The sequence below is a fragment of the Electrona antarctica genome (genome assembly GCF_951216825.1).
Source record: "Electrona antarctica genome assembly, chromosome: 18".
Lineage (NCBI taxonomy): Eukaryota > Metazoa > Chordata > Actinopteri > Myctophiformes > Myctophidae > Electrona > Electrona antarctica.
This window is the reverse complement of record NC_136799.1, coordinates 35,397,670-35,418,031: the sequence shown is the minus strand read 5'-3', so window position 1 is coordinate 35,418,031 and position 20,362 is coordinate 35,397,670. Positions and strand designations below refer to the sequence as shown.

Here is a 20,362-nt window from a genome sequence, read left to right as displayed (position 1 = left end):
ACCTCTAGCCTAGGCCTAGATTAGAATATTATGATGGGTAGATCTTTAGTTTACATTCCAGGTCAGTGAGTGGCGGTAGTGCACAGACAGTGCACTCGCATGCTGTTTGTCCAAAAGAAGACTTTCTACATGGGTGGGCGTGGCACATCACATTTGTTGTGATATGACGTAGGCTGTGACGTTGGCAATATTGTAACGGGCGGATATTTTCAAAATGGAAGTAGTTCCAAAGTTTTGGAGGGGAATAAAAGAATATGATTTATTGATTATTTGAGGGTTTCTACAACGAAGATCTATGCACACGCGGTTGGATGATATACATTTACAGAAGCGGACCCGTTGGTTCGACCAACATCGGACAAGATGAGCGTTTCAATCGGCGAAAAAATCGAGGTGGGTGTTAAACGCTAATGCTAATCAGTTAGCATGCGCATAGCAGCCATTATACTACAACTAACAACTACAACAGGGCTAAATTTTTTTTACAAAAACAAAAAATGGTTAAACGTTTTAGGGGCTTTTCATTTTTTGTTATTTTCCTTTTCTATGATGTATTATTAATTATCATCCACCAATTGAAATCTTGAAATCCTAATTTATGATGCATTTGTTACCCCCCCAGAGTGTAGAAATGGAACCAAATGCACTCGTAAGGGTCTGCATTGGCAGATTGCTGACACAATGGCTTATTTAAACTTTAGCTACGCAGTAAGGTAAACCATAGAGTTAGTAAACCCATAGTGTTAGTAATTATTGAATCGCCCTGCGAGGATTGTTTTGCCTGGCTGCAAGCCCCCCAGGGCTGAGGGCTGCATTCGCCCAGACAGACCCGCCCTCTGGAGACTGGCTGCATGCATCACTTCTAGCTGCTTAGAAACGGTCTGTCTGTTGTCCTCATCAGCGGGAATGGAACCGGGATAATTAGAGGTTTGTGGTTGGCCAGATGACAGCGTCAGGTGGAGATGGCTTGTTTGGCAGTTAACGTTATTGTGGGAGTTATTTTTTATAGTCCCTTATGTGTAAGGGTTCGAGCCCACCTCTGTTGAAACGTTAACTTTAGAAGGTGTCTGGTCCTGCCACCACCAACATGTCGCAGACAGTAGGGACTTTGATTGATGAAGTTATTCACTATTTCCTTCATAATAACCTCGGGACTAAAAACACAGTTAGTAATGATGGGGACAACATTCTATCTCATGCAGATGCTCTGAGGATTGAGGTATAGTTCTTTACAGTCCTCTGCTTATTTGCAATGGATCAAAGGAAGCAATGCTGAAATGTAGAAGTTGTCTGTTTCCCATAATCACAATTATTTGTCTATATAAATTTGGTATTTTGGACTTCATAAATGTTAATGTTTTTTTTTCTTTTATTCTCTTAGGATTTTAAGGTCCTCAACTTGCTTGGTAAGGGATCCTTTGCTTGTGTTTACCGGGCAAAATCAGTGAACACTGGTTTGGAAGTTGCAATCAAAACGGTAAGAATACCTTATACAAATTTTATCGTCAATGTATTAATTTCATGGCTTGTATACGTGGTGAAATTCTTGTACTAACCTAAAGCAGAGACTTGATGCTTGCCTTAATATCTACAAAGATTAATTAAGATTAATTTCTGAAATTTTAGTAAGTCTGTAATTTGTTCAATTGCTATAACCATCAAGAGCTGGAGTGCAACTGGTGCTCAGAATGTTGTTGGCATTATTAGATAGACCACAGCTCCCTCCCATGGGGGTCTTGTGGGACTGATTCCCCAAAGATTAGACTACTTGAGAAATTCACATTGTCTTTGTGGGTAAGGGTAACAGACTGACTATCAACCACAGAGCTAAATCAGACACCATGTGATGTCACACAGTACACCATTACCTGTACATAGAGGCAGGTCAGGTGTATAATTACCTCTTTTGTACTTATTGCAGATTGACAAAAAAGCTATGCAGAAATCTGGCATGGTCCAGCGTGTGACTAACGAAGTGGAAATACAGTGTCGATTGAAACACCCATCAATACTGGAGGTAAAGTTGTTTGGACATCATTAATAATGAATTAATAATAATGAACTCCGTTTATTTTATTCATTCAGTCTGTTGTTGACGTTCTGTGCCTTTACCATTAAGATTCGGACATAAATGGCTTCTTTTCTTCCCTTTGTTATTTATTTGCCTGTGAAATGTAGGGATCGACATTATAATGCAACATTATAATTATTTAGCTGGATTATTTAACAGGATTTCTTATAAACTGAGTTATAAATAAAACATGCCAAACAGTTCCTCAATTTTTTTTTTCCCTGTAAAAATAATAATGAATATAAATAAGAAACTAATCAAGCTGGTCTCTTCAATTAATCAGCACCAGCAGGTTGTAAAGCACAAACGTCCCACCCTGGCACCAATAACAGTATATTATATATATCATGTCAGTGGACTACTCCCATTCAACAGCACCAGATGCAGTGAGGAGCACATATGCCTAATTTATGCCTTGTTGCATAGAGCGAGGGAAACTCGACCAAAATAAAATTTTGCCCCGATTTCTGATATTTCAATAAAAATGATGATATTGGTGCAGACTGCCGATTAATCGGCCAACCCGATAACAGATCTCACGTGGCCAGACTGTTGCCTCTTGCAATTTTCAAATGCTTCCGTCATACAGTCTGGAGCACGGAAGCTCTTACCATGAGTAAGTGATAAAGCGGAGGTGAAGCATCCTCACCACTTCCGTTTCGTCTTTATAGTCACATAAATCGAAATCATCTAAGCATTAATATAGCTTGCTGCTTAGCAGAAAAAATAAAATGTAAAGATGTTTTAAAATATATTTTTGTGAACGGAAATACCAGCTTCCTTACTCGGATTTCGGGAGGTTCGGGAGGACTCTATATAGCATTCGAAGATTGTGGAATAGTTGGCGAGACTACATAACAGAGCGCAAAGCGGATATCAGACACGCTGTCAGCCATGCATGGCAGCCAGAACGTGGTCAAAGAGGAGTAGTACTTGGTTTGACAACTTGCATGGTAATTTTATCTTGCCCAGGTCAACAAGTACTTTGCGTTTACCTTTTCTACTCTTTGTCTGTGTATCACTGTGCACTGTACACTGTATTCACATTGATATTACAGGGCCATTGCCTGCGGCCTTGTCTTAAGTTATGTGTCTTGTAAATATACTGTTATATATACTGTTTTTTTTCTTCCTTTATCTGCTTTTGATATTGATCATCATTAATATGTATTGTATTGTAACATGTGGTCTTTTCTCTCCCTGAAGCTTTACAACTACTTTGAAGATAGTAATTATGTATATTTGGTGTTGGAGATGGCGCATAATGGAGAGATGAGCAAGTACCTGAAAGACATGAAGAGGCCTTTTTCTGAGGATGAAGGTCAGTCAGCCTTGGAATTTGACATTAACTTTTTGTTGTTACTAGTTGACTTGACTGTATGTCAACTATTCTTATTGCACATAAACAAAATATGAAGGGGGCACGGTGGCGCAGTTTGTAGCGCTGTCGTCTTATAGCTAGAAGGTCCTTAGTAATGTGCAGCAGTGGCCACCAAAAAACTAAAGGTGATTGACACTTTGCCAGGTGGCGATCCTCCTAATGTGAGTCCTTGTCATCTTACCATACGGAACACAACAAATAAAGCATAAAATTGAATACAATACTGTATCACAACTATATATATATATATACATACAGTATAAACGCAATATTTAGCTAACTGTATACATATATTGTACTACTACTAAACAATAACAATTATAACAATAATAATAACAATTTAATTGATACAATAACTTGTTTGTTCCCTGGTGTAGCCTGCTGCATGTACGGTCCTTTAAGATTTGTTGTGTTTTTGTTCCACAGCAAGGCATTTCATGCTGCAGATAGTGAAAGGTATGCTGTACTTGCATACTCATGGCATTATGCACCGGGATCTGACTCTATCGAACCTTCTCCTGACAAGCAACATGAACATTAAGATCGCTGACTTTGGTTTGGCCACTCAGCTCAAGCTCCCGACTGAAAAACACTTCACCATGTGCGGAACACCCAACTACATCTCCCCAGAGGTGGCTACGCGCAGCGCCCACGGTCTGGAATGTGACGTCTGGTCCCTGGGCTGCATGTTCTATGCTTTCCTGATGGGTCGGCCTCCTTTTGAGAGGGACACGGTCAAAAACACACTTAACAAAGTGGTTCTTGGGGAGTACGATATGCCCAGACACGTGTCTGTAGAAGCTCAGGATCTCATCTACCAGCTCCTACAGAAGATCCCTTCCCATCGGCCCAGTCTGTCTGCACTGCTAGACCACCCCTTCATGACTCATAGCCTGCTGGCCAGGACTAAGGAGCTTAGACTGGAGGATACAGGCTCCATGGACAGTGGCATCGCCACCATCTCCACAGGCTGCACCTCCTCTACCTCAGGCAGCAGCAGCAATCGGCTGCAAAGGAGAACAAAGAACATGATAGGAATCACCCTCCCCAACCGCATGATGCCCCTTCCGGCCGCGCCTCGCCAGCCGAGCAGTGCCTGTTTTGAGGACGGAGATCACTGGCAGCAGCACACAAACAGAGCTCCTCGAGAGGGCAGGACGCAACACATCGGAGAGACCGGACAGCCCCACTCTCGCTACCTCAGGAGGGCTCACTCCTCAGACCGCTCCAGCTCTAAGGAAGCAGGACAGGGGATGGGTTACACCCACCTGGGAAGGTATCGTTCAGAGGAGACTCTCTTCAGCACCGAAAGGCAGGCCTTCTCCATGACTTCCACTCCACACCCTTTTTCTGAGCACGATAGGCTCCCATCACCCCCCATCAAACAAGCCGCTAAGTGAGATGCTGTCCTTTTATTTTTGTAAACATTTCCAAAAGATGACTTTAGTTTTCAGACGTAGTAACTTTTCATGTCTCTTGTGTTTTCAGTTCTGGTTGTTCACTATCCACACAGCCTTTACATCCACCCTGCATTCAGTTCCAAGACTCGAATGGTGCTTCAAACTGGTTCAGTAAAGAAGGTAAAGTCTGTTTTTTTATCTTTAGCTATTTATTCAGTATTAGAGAAATTAAAGCATCATGCCTCTATGCAAACACCTTGAATTATAGCATCATTTAGATTAAATTCAAAGTGCTGCATTGAGCTTTTATTTTGATATACTGTGATTATTATTTTTCTCCTCTTGCACCCCTGCTGCATTTTCTGTCATGCAGATTTCCTTTTTTGCTAGAGTTCAGAATCAGAACCAACATTTCCACCCCTTCCTCAGGTTCTGGCTCGAGGCCCACAGACCACAGTGCTCACAGCAGCAGTGGGAGTTTCCATAGCAACAGCGGGAGTCTCCACAGTGGCAGGGAGCCTCTTGGTGTGCACAACTCCTGGACGGACAAGCCGCCAGGCCAGGGGGCCAATCCTCACCACAACCAGCACCACCCGCACCAATTCCCCCAGCCGCATAACCCTGACTCCTACAGGGAGAATAGTATACCTGTAGCAGAGTTCCAGAAGAAGGAGAAGAAATCTCTTCGAGATGTGATCCCACCGTTGTGTGCCTCCAGACTGAAACCTATCAGACAGAAGACCAAAAATGCAGTGGTAAGATCGAGGGCTGCAACTGTCGACTATTTTTGTAGTGATTATTATTCTATCGATCAGAATAATCGAGAACCATGTTTGTTTTAGCTAATTTCTTAACGATTTTATATACCAATGAATCAACACAAAAACATTCTAAATATATTTTTAAATAATCGACTAAATCCACTTATGGCTTAAGCCCTATTTTATATATTTCTTTGTACAACCGTGTTGTGCGAAAATAGCTGATCTATAAGCTCAAAATGCTTGCGTGTGTTGTGAGCTTGTAGATCGGCTATATTTGCTATTTTTGCCATTGCGTAAAAATCAATTCAGTTTTGTTTAACGGTCTCGTGTTTGTCTTCAGGTGAGCATTGTTGATACAGGTGAAGTGTGCATGGAGCTGTTAAGGGGACAGGGCAGTCAAGAGAGGGTGAAAGAAGTCCTTCGAATTTCCTGCGATGGTTCAATGGTGAGTTTCAGCAACAGCCACACGTTTGTGGGATAGCATCATATATTTATTGCAGATTTGTAATCAACAAGACCCTTTTTATTTATCTTGTAGGTGACAATATACCATCCTAATGATGGAAAGGGGTTTCCTGTGCTGGACAGGCCTCCTGCTCCCCCTGAAGAGATCTTCATTTGCAGCTATGAGGACCTTCCAGGTACAGATGGTTTCATTCTGTAAACAATAATTCTGTTCATTCAATTACCAATCTTTGTGAACTTCTGTTTGTAACTGAGAAACAGATATTACTTAGCCTACTGGCTAGCATAATGACGTTTCTTTCTTTCTTATTTTTTTCAGATTTATTTATTTATTGTTTTAAATTAGCTAGTGGTGTGAACGACAATGAAAGTAATTGTGTAAACATAATATATCATAGCAGCAATAGACTGTTGAAGATGCCTATACTGATGCATCACACCAGACAGTATATCTGTTGATGGAAGATTACAAAAGTAATCCTAATAGTTTATATTTTTGTCTTCGGTTTGTTTCCTCTAGAAAAGTATTGGAAGAAGTACCAGTATGCCTCCAAGTTTTTGCAGCTTGTGAAATCCAAGACTCCCAAAGTGACCCTTTACACCAAGTATGCCAAATGCATGCTGATGGAGAACTCTCCTGATGCAGACCTGGAAGTTTGCTTTTATGATGGTGAGTCACAAGCAGAAGGAGGATGCTGTGACTTTAAAGTGCTGGCACAATTTCTACGGACCAGATAAACCCATATTTGATGTATGTCAGTATTTTCACACAGGGAAATAAATGTACACAATAGCATACCACTACCTTCATGATTTACTTGTTTATTTTACTTATTCCTTTACATTGTTGAAAGATGAAAAAATTTGACTTTTTTTCTTACATGTCAAAATATAAATCGCATCAGGGAAATGGATTGCCTGGTCAGAAGTGTATAATTAACAATATGTTAACAGTGGGACATTACATTTTCTTGCATACTATTCCACAAACATTAAATGACCATCATGGTTGCTCTCTGCAATAGGAGCAAAGATACACAAGACGTCGGAGCTGATCCGAGTGGTTGAGAAGAGTGGGAAGTCGTGCACAGTAAAGGGCGAGGCAGGGTTGAGCGGCCTGAGTCCAGACAGCAGGTCATACGTGGAGCTGTCAGACGAGGCACATGGCATGTGTCTGTCTCTGGAGGTGGCTATCGTCGCAGAAGAGCAGCGGAGTGCCAGAAACACTCCATTTTTCCCCATCACTATTGGCAGGTGAGGAGGAGAATCAATTGATGTCATGACCGTTTCTCCAGTTAATCCTTGATGTGTGGCTCATCTTAGTCATGTGATTGTAGGCGACCTGCCAATGCTGACTCCCCTTGCCGGTCATCGTCGCCATCCCAACCGCCACCTGCTGATGTCGCCTCACCGCCAAAGCCTCCTTCTATCACTCCGTCGGTGAGTGTCCCATAATCCTAACACTGCAGGAAGCATGCATGCGCATATTTAATGATATGCACTGTTTCTGTACATACTATATATTTTATCTTGAATCACCAGATGATCTCCTACGATGGGTCTGATGTCACCTCAGCCAGCCTTAATAAGAAATGCTCTGCAGTGAAGCAGGACTTGGTGTCCAGTGCGGGCAAAGTGGTCAAATCAGTGTTTGTGCCCAACATTGGCTGGGCCTCGCAGGTAAATGATGCCCAGAATACCCTCAAACCCATTATGATCACCCTTAATATTATTTTTGGCATCAAAGTTTTAATGTAAAATGTTTTGTTCATACAGTTGACCAGTGGAGAGGTGTGGGTGCAATTCAATGATGGTTCTCAGCTGGTGGTGCAGTCTGGGGTGTCCTGCATCATCTACACGTCCCCAGAAGGACATACCACCAGGTAACAAAGACAGCAGTCCTCTGGCTTTGCTTCAAAGATTAAAATACTTTGTCACATGCCCATATATGTATTTGAAATGAAATTACGCACATCCCACCACTCCAACATATATAGTGAAGATATAATCTGAGTAAGACAACCAGTAAACAACCATAGTTTATAAACTACAGTGTGTGTAGACTATATACATAGCACCTTCACTGGGGTTCTCTCTCTCTCTCTCTGTTATTGCCACATCTTTGCATCATGCATGGTGGTTGTTTGCTGTTATTTGCCAAATGCAAAATGCAAATGTCTAGTGATCCTAGTGTGGGCCATGTGTTTAAGGAGCCTCCCATTTTTGCACAGAAACATTCCAAAAGTGTGAGAGACTCTTTACTGAGAGCAGACTGCGTTATAGCGTGTGTTCACCACCAAGTGTCACTGTTGCACAGCCTAACACACAGACAGAGACAGGCCAGGGAGTAGGGCTAGTACAGTACAGCACCACTCACTTCAGACAGGTCTGATTTTTGTAATGTCTCTTAAGATCTTTATCTTTTATAGAAAAATCTTAGTCTCTTTATATAGGGGTCTTAGAGATCTGCACAGGGTTAGTTACTTTCTAGTGATAGGGCTAACAAGAGGCTACGAATAGACTTGTAATGTGTAAATCATGTATTGTTTTTATGTGTTCTTGTTGTAAGCGATTCCTCCTGTGGGGAAATGAATTGGCACGTGTATTTATGTAATATTATGAATAATGTGAGAGCTGGTGCACTCGAGCAGTTTTGTGCGTGGCACCCAGGTCCCCTTTATCAGTGACACCAACATGGTGTTCAGGTTCACGCTGAGGAAGGCCTCCGGGCCGAAACTATTGGATATAACGTGAGTGCTGGTATTCTTTTCTATGATTTGCCAAATGCTAACACAGATGTACCCGTCTCCCTACAGGTATAAGGACAATGAGAAGTTTCCAGAGCATGTGAAGGAGAAACTGCACTGTCTCTCCACCATTTTGGGGCTGTTGACCAGTTCAGCAACGCATCACCTCCAACAACCCCACTAACACTTTCTAGTTGCCTGGCAGAGAACCGGAAGTAGCATTATAATTGTTTGTCGTTGTAAATAGTGTTTGTCTTTTTTTACATGTACAGAAGACTAAAATAATGAAAAGATATATTTTATTATGTACTTATTTTGTACAGTTGGTCAATGTAGAAAAGTTATGTCTTCCGTTATTTTTTTACTGTGAGTTTCTGTCTGTCTCTATGAAATGTGAGATGCATAAAAGATGAGGCAATAAACATCTGCAGCCTGCATTGAAAATTGCTGCAATTTGTTCTGCTGTCTTCTCTTAGCACTTGATATTCACAAGTTATCCGCATATTCATTTATTTGTTTTGTAGAATGAAATCATTAAAGGATTTAGTGCATCTTTATGGCTTCAATACAGAGTATTCATAAACAAGGCCAACGATACTCTGACTAAAGCACCAACTGTTATGCAGAACTTTATTAAATATTCAATGCCATTGATTGAATTAACAGTATGCAGAATGGGTACATTTCAAACAAAAGCACAACTCGATACAAAAACGTACTGTGGACGACATCATGATTAAGCATTACACTCGTTTAACAGGGTCCACCATTTTCAATTCATCAGAACATTTAGATACGTACAAATATATATATATACACACACAGTATATCAGGAAGTAAAAGGAAAAAATCACACCCGTGTGAACTGAGTGGTGTAATATAGCCTGTCTGACGTAATGAAATCACACCCGGGTGAACATAGCAACCATGCTCATTTTTTCAGCACTAACAAAGCCAGTTGTAGGAGTGGTTTACACCACTCAAAAACATACAGTAATGGTGTGGGGAGTCAGGACTCAGACTTTACAGGGCCCAGTTTTGAATTGTGGCCATCCGTAGGTGCACTTGAGTGGTTTTGAAGGAATCTGGGTTGCACATGATTTGTTGAACTCCCTCTGGTGTGGGTGTGGACTTCGTTGACATTAAGGAAGTATTTAGACGGGTACATGCTGTACTCTGTCAAAATGGGCAGGGGTGAGGTGGGTTCGGGGAGTGAGGTCAAGTATCTTGATGACATCATCAAGATGTACTTCCTAGAGCAAGACCAAAGAGAAGATTTATGGTAGTGAAGGAGGACATGAAGTTAGTTGGTGTGAGAGAAGAGGAGGCGGAGGACAGGGTGAAATGGAGGCAGATATGATGATCACTGTGCCGACCCCTGAAAGCGGATTTGAGCGGGTGCCCCTGAAGGGAAAAGCCAAAGGGAAAAGAAAACATTTTTGTTGATGCATTTTTTGCCTCTGATACACGGCTTGTCATGACAGGCTGAATGTGTGTGGAGGTCTGTATATTTAGTGTGCATCATTTTATTTAGCTCAACACCTCAGGCCAGGTGAAATTAAAACATAAAATCACACCCGTGTGAAGTGAGGGGCGCTCTTATCATCATACATCATCTCATGAACAACTGAATTTATGTGATTGGTTAGCCGATCCCGTCCCTTCATTGTCAATGGCGTTAATTTGGTGGAAATTTCTCCTTTCATTGTCAATGGCAAATATTGAGACGAGTGGGGACAAGATTTAGCGGACATTTGACCTGAATTCCCCTTTCATTGTTAATGGCAAATATTGAGACGTGTGAGGACAAAAGCTGTAGGCTAGCGCCCCTCAAAAAAAATCACATCTCATCCAGGTTTTTACATATGTTTGTGTTTACACAAACAATCAAAAATGGCCATTCATTTTCAATGGCATTTCATGTTTGTGTTAGGACAATATTTGTGTTTACACACATCCTCAAAGCTGGACATAGGAGGGGCTAGCGCCCCTAAAGAGAGAAAAAAAAAGTGATGATTACTAATGCCCGAATCAGCCATCACCCACTTATTTTCTTATAGTATGTTTGTCCTTTTTGACAGTTGTGTACTTGACTTGTTAGGTAGAGTTCTAGGTTTAAGACTGGTTCACAGGATATTCAACAAAATGAAGTTATGTTAAAGCCTTTAATGTTCTGTTGCACATGCGCATTTTGGTATATGAGCAAGGAGATGGTGAGGCTTCACGTTATGGTCTTTACTAAAAAAAAAAAGAAAGAAACATTGTCATACAATTCAACATTAATGACATCACATTGAACAATTAGGCCCAATACAAACTTAGCACTCAAGGTGTGGGTGGGTAGCTACGGTACCACTAAATACATTAAAGCGAGCAATTTATAACAATTCACCAGATAACATTCACCAAACATCCACTATAGGTTAAAAGGAATATTGCAAATGCATTTTCCTGAATATTAAATAAGTCAACTATGTGCATTGTGTGTCTTTGCATATTACACACCAACTTCTCTATAAAGTTTCAAAGCAAACAGTTGAAATCTAATATTCATCACAATAACCAATAAAATACAGCATACTTCATAATGAGCAATCATGAAACATTGAACTGAACTCACTTCATCCACACATAATGGCTTGATTCTGAGACTCCAGGACAGAGGGTTTCTGCTGCTGTCAAACAAATAACTGATGGGACAGGCACTCAGGCAGTATATAGCAGGCCACTGATTGAGAAGTGAGTGAGGGCAGGTGTGATTAGGGCTAGAGAGGTTGTGAGTGACAGCAGGTGGGTGGATTGTTTGTTTTGACAATGTAGTATTTGTAGTTTTGTACAGCATATTGCTGTTTCTTATTTTGGATTTCCTTGTCTTCGGAATTTAGATGTAGGAAAATGCCACAAACTCATTACAGGTTCCTGTATTCAGTAGTCTGGAAACTTGGAAAGAGCATCACTTGTTTACAATAGATACAAGGGAAACAGAGATGAATTAATAGTCAGATTTATTATTGTTTATTTTGCCCCTGTCGTTTGTCCATGTAATAAAAAAAAAAGTCACACATTGTGGATTTATAATTTTTCCTTACAGAACCGATACAAAACAACACACCTTACGGATGTAGGCCTATGCATATATTATATCCATACACATGACGTGTTCTATAACATATCCCAGTAAACATTCAGGTAGAAGCAGAGAGCACAATGACATCTGGGTTGCAGAAATGACCAAAGGTAGGATTAACCATTTATTTCCCATTTAAGCACAATGAAGAAGACAACATAGGACATACAGTATAGTGATGTACACACTAGATATCAGTCTTTTGATATTATACAGGGACATACTGTACCCTCGTCTTGGTCCCTTTTCCTAGGTGAGGAGAGGGATTTGAAAGGCTCTTCCAACCCTGCTGCTTCAAGGGAGTTGTAGTTAGTCAATCCTGAGTGTTAATTTAATTCAAGATTGAACACTCAGAAGTTAACTCATTTTGCAGTGCAAGCACTTGTCATGTTATGGGAAATACAAATTTCCTAGTTAACATTGTAAGCATTATGCTTTTGTACCAAATGAGGAATGCTCATTTAATTTGTTTATAGACAAAAAATATATATATTACAAAAAAAATCACAGCAGACGCTGCAGCAAAAAAAAAACTGCCGCCGACCCAGATAAATGCGGGTGAAATGGCTGCAACACTATATTATTCACCATCACAAGGCAAGTGGATACGATTAGTCAATTCAGCTTCCCAGCTGACACTTAACGCTGATAGCAGGAAAAAAAACAGCTTGAATGTCCTCTTTGGGACGAGAAAATCAGCAGCAGCAGGGTCAGATGAATCTGTTTACACTGAGTTCACAGCAAATCGCTCAGTGTTAGGTTACCCACGAGAGCATAAACTCAGTTAACCCAACATTGAGGTTTTCTCTGGCAGGTTGGCATTTTGTTCCCACTAGATGCTAGAGGGACAGCAGTATCAACCATATGAGCTCATTGTCCCCAACTCAGGAAGTCATCAGACTGGACCCAGCATTTCACTATTCCTCCCATAAATATCCACCGTTTGTTCAAAACATCACTTGCTTTCTTTTATATATAAAAACATTCCCCCCTCCCCCCCATAAAATCTCAATAAAATAAAGTTGCTCTTAGTAGATGTCAGGACAAAGATATTAACAAAATAGGAGTAAAAAAAGATCTCACAGTGAACATTGGGAGCAAGATTTGGGATTACTCTCCCCCACTCAATCATTTACACATGTGACATGGTAATGGACATGAATACAGCAGCTTGAACAGAATATAGACAAGATAATTAAGCTAGAGGTGAATGCACTGAGGACTATGGCCTGCTTAATAACTGTGGTGGAAAAGTGTGGGTAATTAGATCTGACAAGTGTCAATAAGCCTGAACAAAATCCTAAATCAAGAAATTAAATGAATAAAAAATAAATAAAAAAATAGGGTTCATAATCATTTACTTGAATATACCCCTATATATTTCATTAATTTTAGTGGAATAATTACATTTTCTAACACGACATTAAGGCCTAGAATTACATTTTGAGACATGTGGAAAAAAAACTGTCCTCCATGTTGAGAAAGTTACAAAATACTGACCACTACTGTTTCATCAGGTCATTTTCACTTCATGAATTTTTAAATGCCCAAGTGTTTTGAATCGGTGTGACATAAGAACCAGTGAAGTCATCTGAGGCATAACTCAATAAGCAGTGGAATTCTGAGATCATGGAATTCATTAGATAACTCCCATGTACATAAAACGGAATGTGATTCTTGTCTCTCTGCAGTGGAACTCCTCAAACTCTGATCTAATCGAGGGCACGGGTTTGTTTGTACGAGTGCTAAAAACACCTGCAGCACGTGACACACTCCAAAAAGGCCAACAAAAAAAAAAGGTTAAAAGACACTCAAATATCAACTTGGTCACGTGATCATAGTGATGTCATCTTTTCACAGTTGACAAATGTTCATATCAGCCGTATTTGGGTGTTCGTCATTAACAGCCTTTCTTAAAAAGTCACTTGGATCATGGCACACAGGACAAGTAAACCGCTTTGTATTATGTTGGAACGAACTCAACCCACAGATAACGTGCTTGTCATTTATGTATAGAATCTCAGCCTCCCTATCCAAGCCAGTGGACCACGGCATGGCGTCAGAGTGGCTTCAGACCAGTTGAGGAGTATTCAAGTGTTCAGACAAATCGGTCTCTTCTTCACGTCTCCTCCCTCTTAGCTTGTTGTATAAAAAGGAGTGAGTGGTATTGATCAGACTAAAGACACACATCACTGGCGCGGTCCATTGCATTGTGATTATGCCCGTGTGTGCACGCACGTGGTATGAAGGATGAATAATTGCACAACTAATGGCACATCTATCATCAGAAACTGACATGGCCATTCTCCCTCAACTACCAAATGTGGACCCTTACATTACAGAGAATTCACACAGAGAGAAAAAATACAAAATAAAATCAGCAATTAGGCAAAGTTCCCAAGAGTTCACATTACAGTACTGTAAGTCTTATTAGACAGAACGAAAAATACAAAAAAGGCAAAAAGAGAAGAAGCCAACACCCAGTCACCATCATCGTCAATATCTACAAAGGAAAAGGTTTGCTTTTTTGATTACGGATATATTATTATCATTAATATCATAATTATTATGATTATTCATTAACATCGTCACCATTTTAACCACTTTTGTTCGGGGGTAGGTACAGGGCAGGTGTCGGTCACTGCGACGAAGCCTTTGTAGCTATCGTGGAGACACAGTGTTGCTGGAAGTTGGGGGACATGGCCGAGTTGCAGCCCAGTCTCTGGCGGGGAGCCTTTAGCCCCCCATCGCCCTCCACGATCCAGGGGCTGCTGCTGGCTTCCTTCCCCAGAACGCTGCTGCAGCAGCTCTGGGGAGGGGGGCTGGCGCTGGGTACCGTGGTGCTGGGGGCCACCGCCAGGCCTTTAGGCTGGTCGCTGGTGGGAGGCTCGGGGCTGTGGGTCTGGAGTACACCGATGATGTGGTTCAGTAGGTCGTTGAAGAACTCGGGAACGCCCTCGTAACCTAGGCAGGACACACATTTGAATTATTTTATTTGGATTGCACAAAAGGCGCAGTACATTTAGATCCAAACACTGATCAGAAGAAGGTTGCATTACGTCAAACCAGAACTGCTGCACATGCTTAACACACAGAGGGAAAAAAAAGATAGCACACACTGGATATTGTTGATGTTGGGCAGAAACCTCGTATCTCCAGATTTAAACTTCTAATATTTTTCCCCCTGTAAATGAATGCTCTGCTTCATCATCCTACAGTACACACAAAACATTGTCGCGATGCAACACATTTTGGCAATTCTTTCTACATTTGAAAAAAACTATAAAGTGAAAGTGGTCAAGTCAGTCAGTATAAATATTTAGCCAAATTCACTAGTGCTTTTAGTTGATTTGTAATTCTGTTATTCATGTCGTCACTGTTTTGCCTGATTCACTGCCTTTTTTGCTATTATTTTAATGTTTTATGCTTTTCTTTATTGCTCTGTAAAGCACCTTGAGCTGCATTTCATGTCATAAAAGGTGCTATACAAGTTTATTATACAAATAAAGCAGGGCTTGACATTAACGTTTTGAGGCACTTGTCCTTTGGACAAGTACAAGTACATAAGTCACTTGTCCGAAGCACTAACTTTAAGTTGGTTTTGGTGAATACATAGACATACAATGTTTGTGATCTTACATTTCATGTATTCCAAATACACAGCCATAGATTAATCCTATCCGTGCAGACTAACCTGCTGGCCAGTAGCCGTTTAAAAATAAATAAGTGACGTAGGGTAGTTTTCCCCTTTGAAAGTAAAGGAATACAGAATAACACAAGGTTCGGTTTTCCTGAAATGGAATGGCGGACAACAATATTGGAAAGATTATTACTAGGAAAGCCAGACAATAATGTCAGACAATATTGTTGGCTGCTAGGAGCGTCAATTTACAATTTAGGCATTTAGCAGACGCTCTTAATCCAGAGCGATTTACATTAAGCAAGAACAAAAAAGCATGGGAATACATCACATAAAAAAGCATTTATCATGAAACATGCGTAAGCTAAGAACGTAACAGTGGAATATCTATATAATGAAACTATACATATAAACTATACATATGTACTATGACGTGCTATGACTACATACAATTATAGTGCTGTCTACATAACATGCTATAAGTCTGTATCAAATGCTATCCAAGTCTACAGAAATGCTATCTAAGGGGGTAGGGTCATGCTATGGGCCATGATGAAAAGAAACTTGTTCAATGGACGAGTAAAACTTGACTGCAAAGATTTATTACTTGTCCCGGACAACAGGGCAAGCCTTAATGTTACGCCCTGAATAAAGTTATTATTACTAAATAATACATTCAATCAATTGGGACCCAGATTATTTTGTCCATTTCCTGAAAAGTTAGCATTTTGGACATAGGTTTCCAGTCGACGGCAACGATATCAAAGTACATAGGAGAGGTGGTGGTGGTGGCTTAACACAATGGGCTTCAACTCGCTACGTCTCGGTTACAGGTGGCACCGGAGAGGACTGTAACCTGAGAACCAAGTCACCATAGTAACAAGCAAAGAAGCAAGGGCTTGTTAAAATGCAGTGGTGCAAAGTCACTACTAACTAAGTACATTTACTAAAGTACTGTACTTCAGTACAATTCTGAAGTACTTTTATGTTAAGAGTGCACCTCACTTCACACGGGTGTGATTTTGTGAACGGAGAGACGCAAAGGGTGTTCAATAGCATTGATTTATGAACAACACACACACACACACACACACACACACACACACACACACACACACACACACACACACACACACACACACACACACACACACACACACACACACACACACACACACACACAGTCTGTCTAATAACTCATCAAATGTCAATGAATTACAAGCCACACATGAGGCAGAGTAACCCCACCTACCAGGAAATGCGTTGATGTCAATGACTGCATGCTGGCCCGTCTGGTTGTTGATGATGACATCTATGCCAAACAGGGACACGCCCAGTGACTGCCGTAAACACCTAGACAGCTTTCTGATCACATCATCATTGGGTGGCTGAGACACCCCCTCCACATTCTCCCTCTGTAACAAAGACACAATATCACACATAAAATATGTTACTACAAGGCCAGAGTTATATTAATTATACTTTAAGTTTTAACGGACATTAAGGCGAGACATGGTAGGTGAAATCATAATTTTTCCTTTTTGTTGCTATTTTGCTTCCTAAACATGTTTTCTTCCAAACTAAAGCAAAATAAACATTCAAAACACAGATTTAGATGTTTATTTTAGTAGTTTATTTTAGCCAATGACAGCTCGTTTTGCTGGGTGAAAATCCACCCTCTCAATATTCATGATTGGTTGTCGGTACAAAGGAAGTGACCATATTTGGATCAAACCACAGTCAGCTCGAGGTCCAGACTTTTCCAATGATATATGGCATTATATGTTGTTGCCAAGATTTGGATGAGATATTTTGTCTCAAAATAGTGGCTTCAAATAAAACGTTTTGGAATTTTACAATACAATTATTTAAAGGCCGTTTACTCAAAATGACTTTTCCTCATACCTGGGACAAAGAATCTCCACTTCACCTAAAAACATGCCGAAAATTGGTTTTTTATGCCTGTTGACACTATTTTCTGATTTGTGGAGTGATAATTAGAGATATCTAAAATCCCTTCTGTAATTTTCTTTGTCTCTAATATGTCAACAAAATGAAACAATCATTTTGAACCTGGCTTTATCCGATCTTCAGATTTATCGTCCCGAAATGTATGCAAATTATTAGCGCATATAATGCCTAATTTGCATATTTAAACATTTCAGAAAACTTGTAATACAAAAAATCTTGGTTTTAATATAAGTAATCAAAGTTTCATTGTGATAGCTATTAGTTAACTTTTTTCCCCTATTCACCTACCATGTCTCACCTTAAGCGTTGAACTACGAATGTGTTTTGGACTTACAGACGTCAGGTCTGAGGACGACTCCGGCTTGGAGACATTGTGACTATTGAAGAAAATGACTTTCCTGTCTGAAATGGAAAAAAGATAAAACATAATAAATATGTTGCATTATAATAATCAAGGAGGTTGGTCGCTACAGTTTTTAGAGCCTCCCAAGACTGGATGCCAACAATGACCATTTCTCATCTCAGGCACAAGGGGGCAGCAAAACCTAATATGTAGCTCAACTGATGAATTGTTTATCAATTGAAAAGAAACAAAACAATGAGTCTGAACAGAGTTTGTGGCTGGTTGAATTACTTTGGTTTTGATTGGATGCCGACCACAAACGTGAACCCGAACCCGTGTTATTTGTAACCCATTTAATTTAACACCCATAATACAGCAGAACAGAAAACGTCTGTGTGTGTACAGTATAGCCACTAATGCCCATTTACCAGGGGAGGACAAGCAATTATTATAGACGAATCCACGGAGTGGTGCCCCGTTGGCCAGCTGTATGCAATCAATGCTGCGGTGTCAAGCTGCACTTAATGTGGCACTGCAGTTATGATTGCGCCCAGGGCAGCCCTCCGCGGATTGGTCTACACCTACAATCCCAGACGAACCCAAGACCATCCAGCATTCACATACACTTGTTATCACGCTGTGAGCAATCACATCTTATCCGTGTCCATCACACATACACATATATACTCATTAGCATCACGTGAGCGATGTTCAAACAAGGAAACAGCACACAGCCTAATCCGTACTGAGTGTGACTCACCAGGGCATTTTCTTCCAAACCGAGACAGACTGATGACGGCTGTGACACAATGTAAAGAGAAAAATTGATTGCTTGTTTGTGTGTGTGCTTCGCTAACTATTTGGTAATGATTAACACATTACAGAGCAATAGAGTGAGTGGAGTGGAGGTTCTGGAAGGAAGAAGTTAATTCCACCACTGTCCAAATATATGCCTGAGTGCAGAGTATCGTGTGCTAATGAAGCGTACATCAGGCAGACGGACTACAACTGCCCCTCCAAAAACGCACTTCATCACCCATGGCTGGGCGCACGAGAAGAGCAGCAGAATGGGGACCTTCCATCCATTTACAAAGTAGGCATTTAAAAGCTCATACTACGTCTAAACACATCATTGTCTACTCACAGCTTCAAACGTATAACGTACATACACATAGGCTATTTTGCCATTAATTGCTTCATCTTTAGAGATGACAGTTGCCGTACATTTGTTTGTATTTTGTAGCTAAACGAAGTTATGCAGTTACGGTAATAGTAAGTCAAGAACATTTTAATTTATTTTGTAAATCAATCCTTTCTAGAAGGGACTATTTTTGGCTAGACTTTTCAAATCGATTTGACTTGAACTTCAAATCCCTGTAAGTCGATTGTCAAGTGTGTCCCCGACCAAAACACTTAACCCCCAACTGCTCCCCCGGCGCCGTTTTAATAGTGCCCACTGCTCCTAATAGTTAAGATGTTTTAACCCATTTAGGTCTAACGTCGAAAAAAAGTCTTCTGAAAGAATATATATTCAAAGATTTGTGCCGCATTTTCACGATTTTTCAAAAATAGCAGACCTACAAGCTCGTAGCGAGCCACTCGGTGGCGCGCTATGAGCTTGTAGATCTGCTAAAGTATAACATAAAGCTTAGTTAAAACACCAAAAGGGGTTCCCGGCCAAAATTGCCCACTGCTCCTAATAGTTAAGATGTTTTAATAGTGCCCACTGCTACTAATAGTTAAGATGTTTTAATAGTGCCCACTGCTACTAATAGTTAAGATGGGTAAATGCAGAGAACAAATTTCACATAGACAAAGATACAATTACCCCAACAACTACTAAATTGGGACTAAACTGTTAATTGTATTTATTTGACTGTACCATACTGAACTGAATGGAACATTCACAGCATTGTCTTTCTCTGAGACCAAACAAACCACTGTATGCTTTGGAAAGTGGTTGTAGTATACAGTATGGTGAATTGTAGTCAATAATTATGGTCCTTTACGCTAATGCTCTTAATCAGAGAGTCTTAGAATGAGTGCTACAGACAAAAGTATTACTAATCTCTGAATAGAGAAAATGCTTTTAAAGCTCTTTGCTGACACAAATTAAAACCCGTCTCTGTCTTCAGGCCTCATTCATCTAGCCTCTCCCTAAATGTCCTGGCTACAAAAAGCACGTAGAGCTTAAGCTAAAGAGGACAATATGGAATGCTTGTTCCTCTATGTGCCGACAGGTTGCTACCTGTGTGTACATGATGCTTCGGTATGTAACTGTGTGTTCAGGGGCTTTTGCTATTCTATGGTTCTCAAAGTCTGAGGCATCAGAGGAATGACTCCGTTCTCTTTTCCTTTCACATTACTAGGCAAAGTAGACAGCTCCCGTGACTCTAACCTGGTTTGCATGAGGACCTCTACGGTAGCACATGCAAATGGGGCGGCGTTTTCTG

General features: G+C 40.6%; 2 protein-coding genes across 3 annotated transcripts in view; one reads left to right on the top strand and one right to left on the bottom strand.

Annotated features, from left to right (window-relative positions):
• Positions 1–179: 179 nt before the first annotated feature.
• plk4 (polo-like kinase 4) lies at positions 180–9,285 on the top strand. The gene is made up of 15 exons (XM_079527266.1): positions 180–393; positions 1,382–1,477; positions 1,922–2,017; positions 3,278–3,392; positions 3,879–4,848; positions 4,941–5,032; positions 5,282–5,607; positions 5,957–6,061; positions 6,155–6,257; positions 6,602–6,751; positions 7,107–7,335; positions 7,419–7,521; positions 7,624–7,761; positions 7,858–7,964; positions 8,898–9,285. The coding sequence occupies exons 1-15, from the start codon at positions 364–366 to the stop codon at positions 9,010–9,012; spliced, it is 2,775 nt and encodes a 924-aa protein (XP_079383392.1). The 5' UTR covers positions 180–363; the 3' UTR covers positions 9,013–9,285.
• Positions 9,286–11,816: 2,531 nt separating this feature from the next.
• The window catches only part of LOC306942493 (inositol-tetrakisphosphate 1-kinase-like), a 52,224-nt gene continuing 43,678 nt past the window's right edge, over positions 11,817–20,362 (bottom strand). The window contains exons 9-12 of one of the 2 annotated variants that reach the window (XM_079528416.1): positions 18,670–18,708; positions 17,901–17,968; positions 16,848–17,010; positions 11,817–14,919 (exon numbers count right to left, since the gene is read on the bottom strand). In XM_079528416.1, the coding sequence (XP_079384542.1) occupies positions 14,594–14,919; positions 16,848–17,010; positions 17,901–17,968; positions 18,670–18,708 (596 nt within the window). In that variant the 3' untranslated portion in view covers positions 11,817–14,593. The remainder of the gene's footprint in view (positions 14,920–16,847; positions 17,011–17,900; positions 17,969–18,669; positions 18,709–20,362) is intronic. The other variant, XM_079528417.1, reaches the window with a different exon arrangement.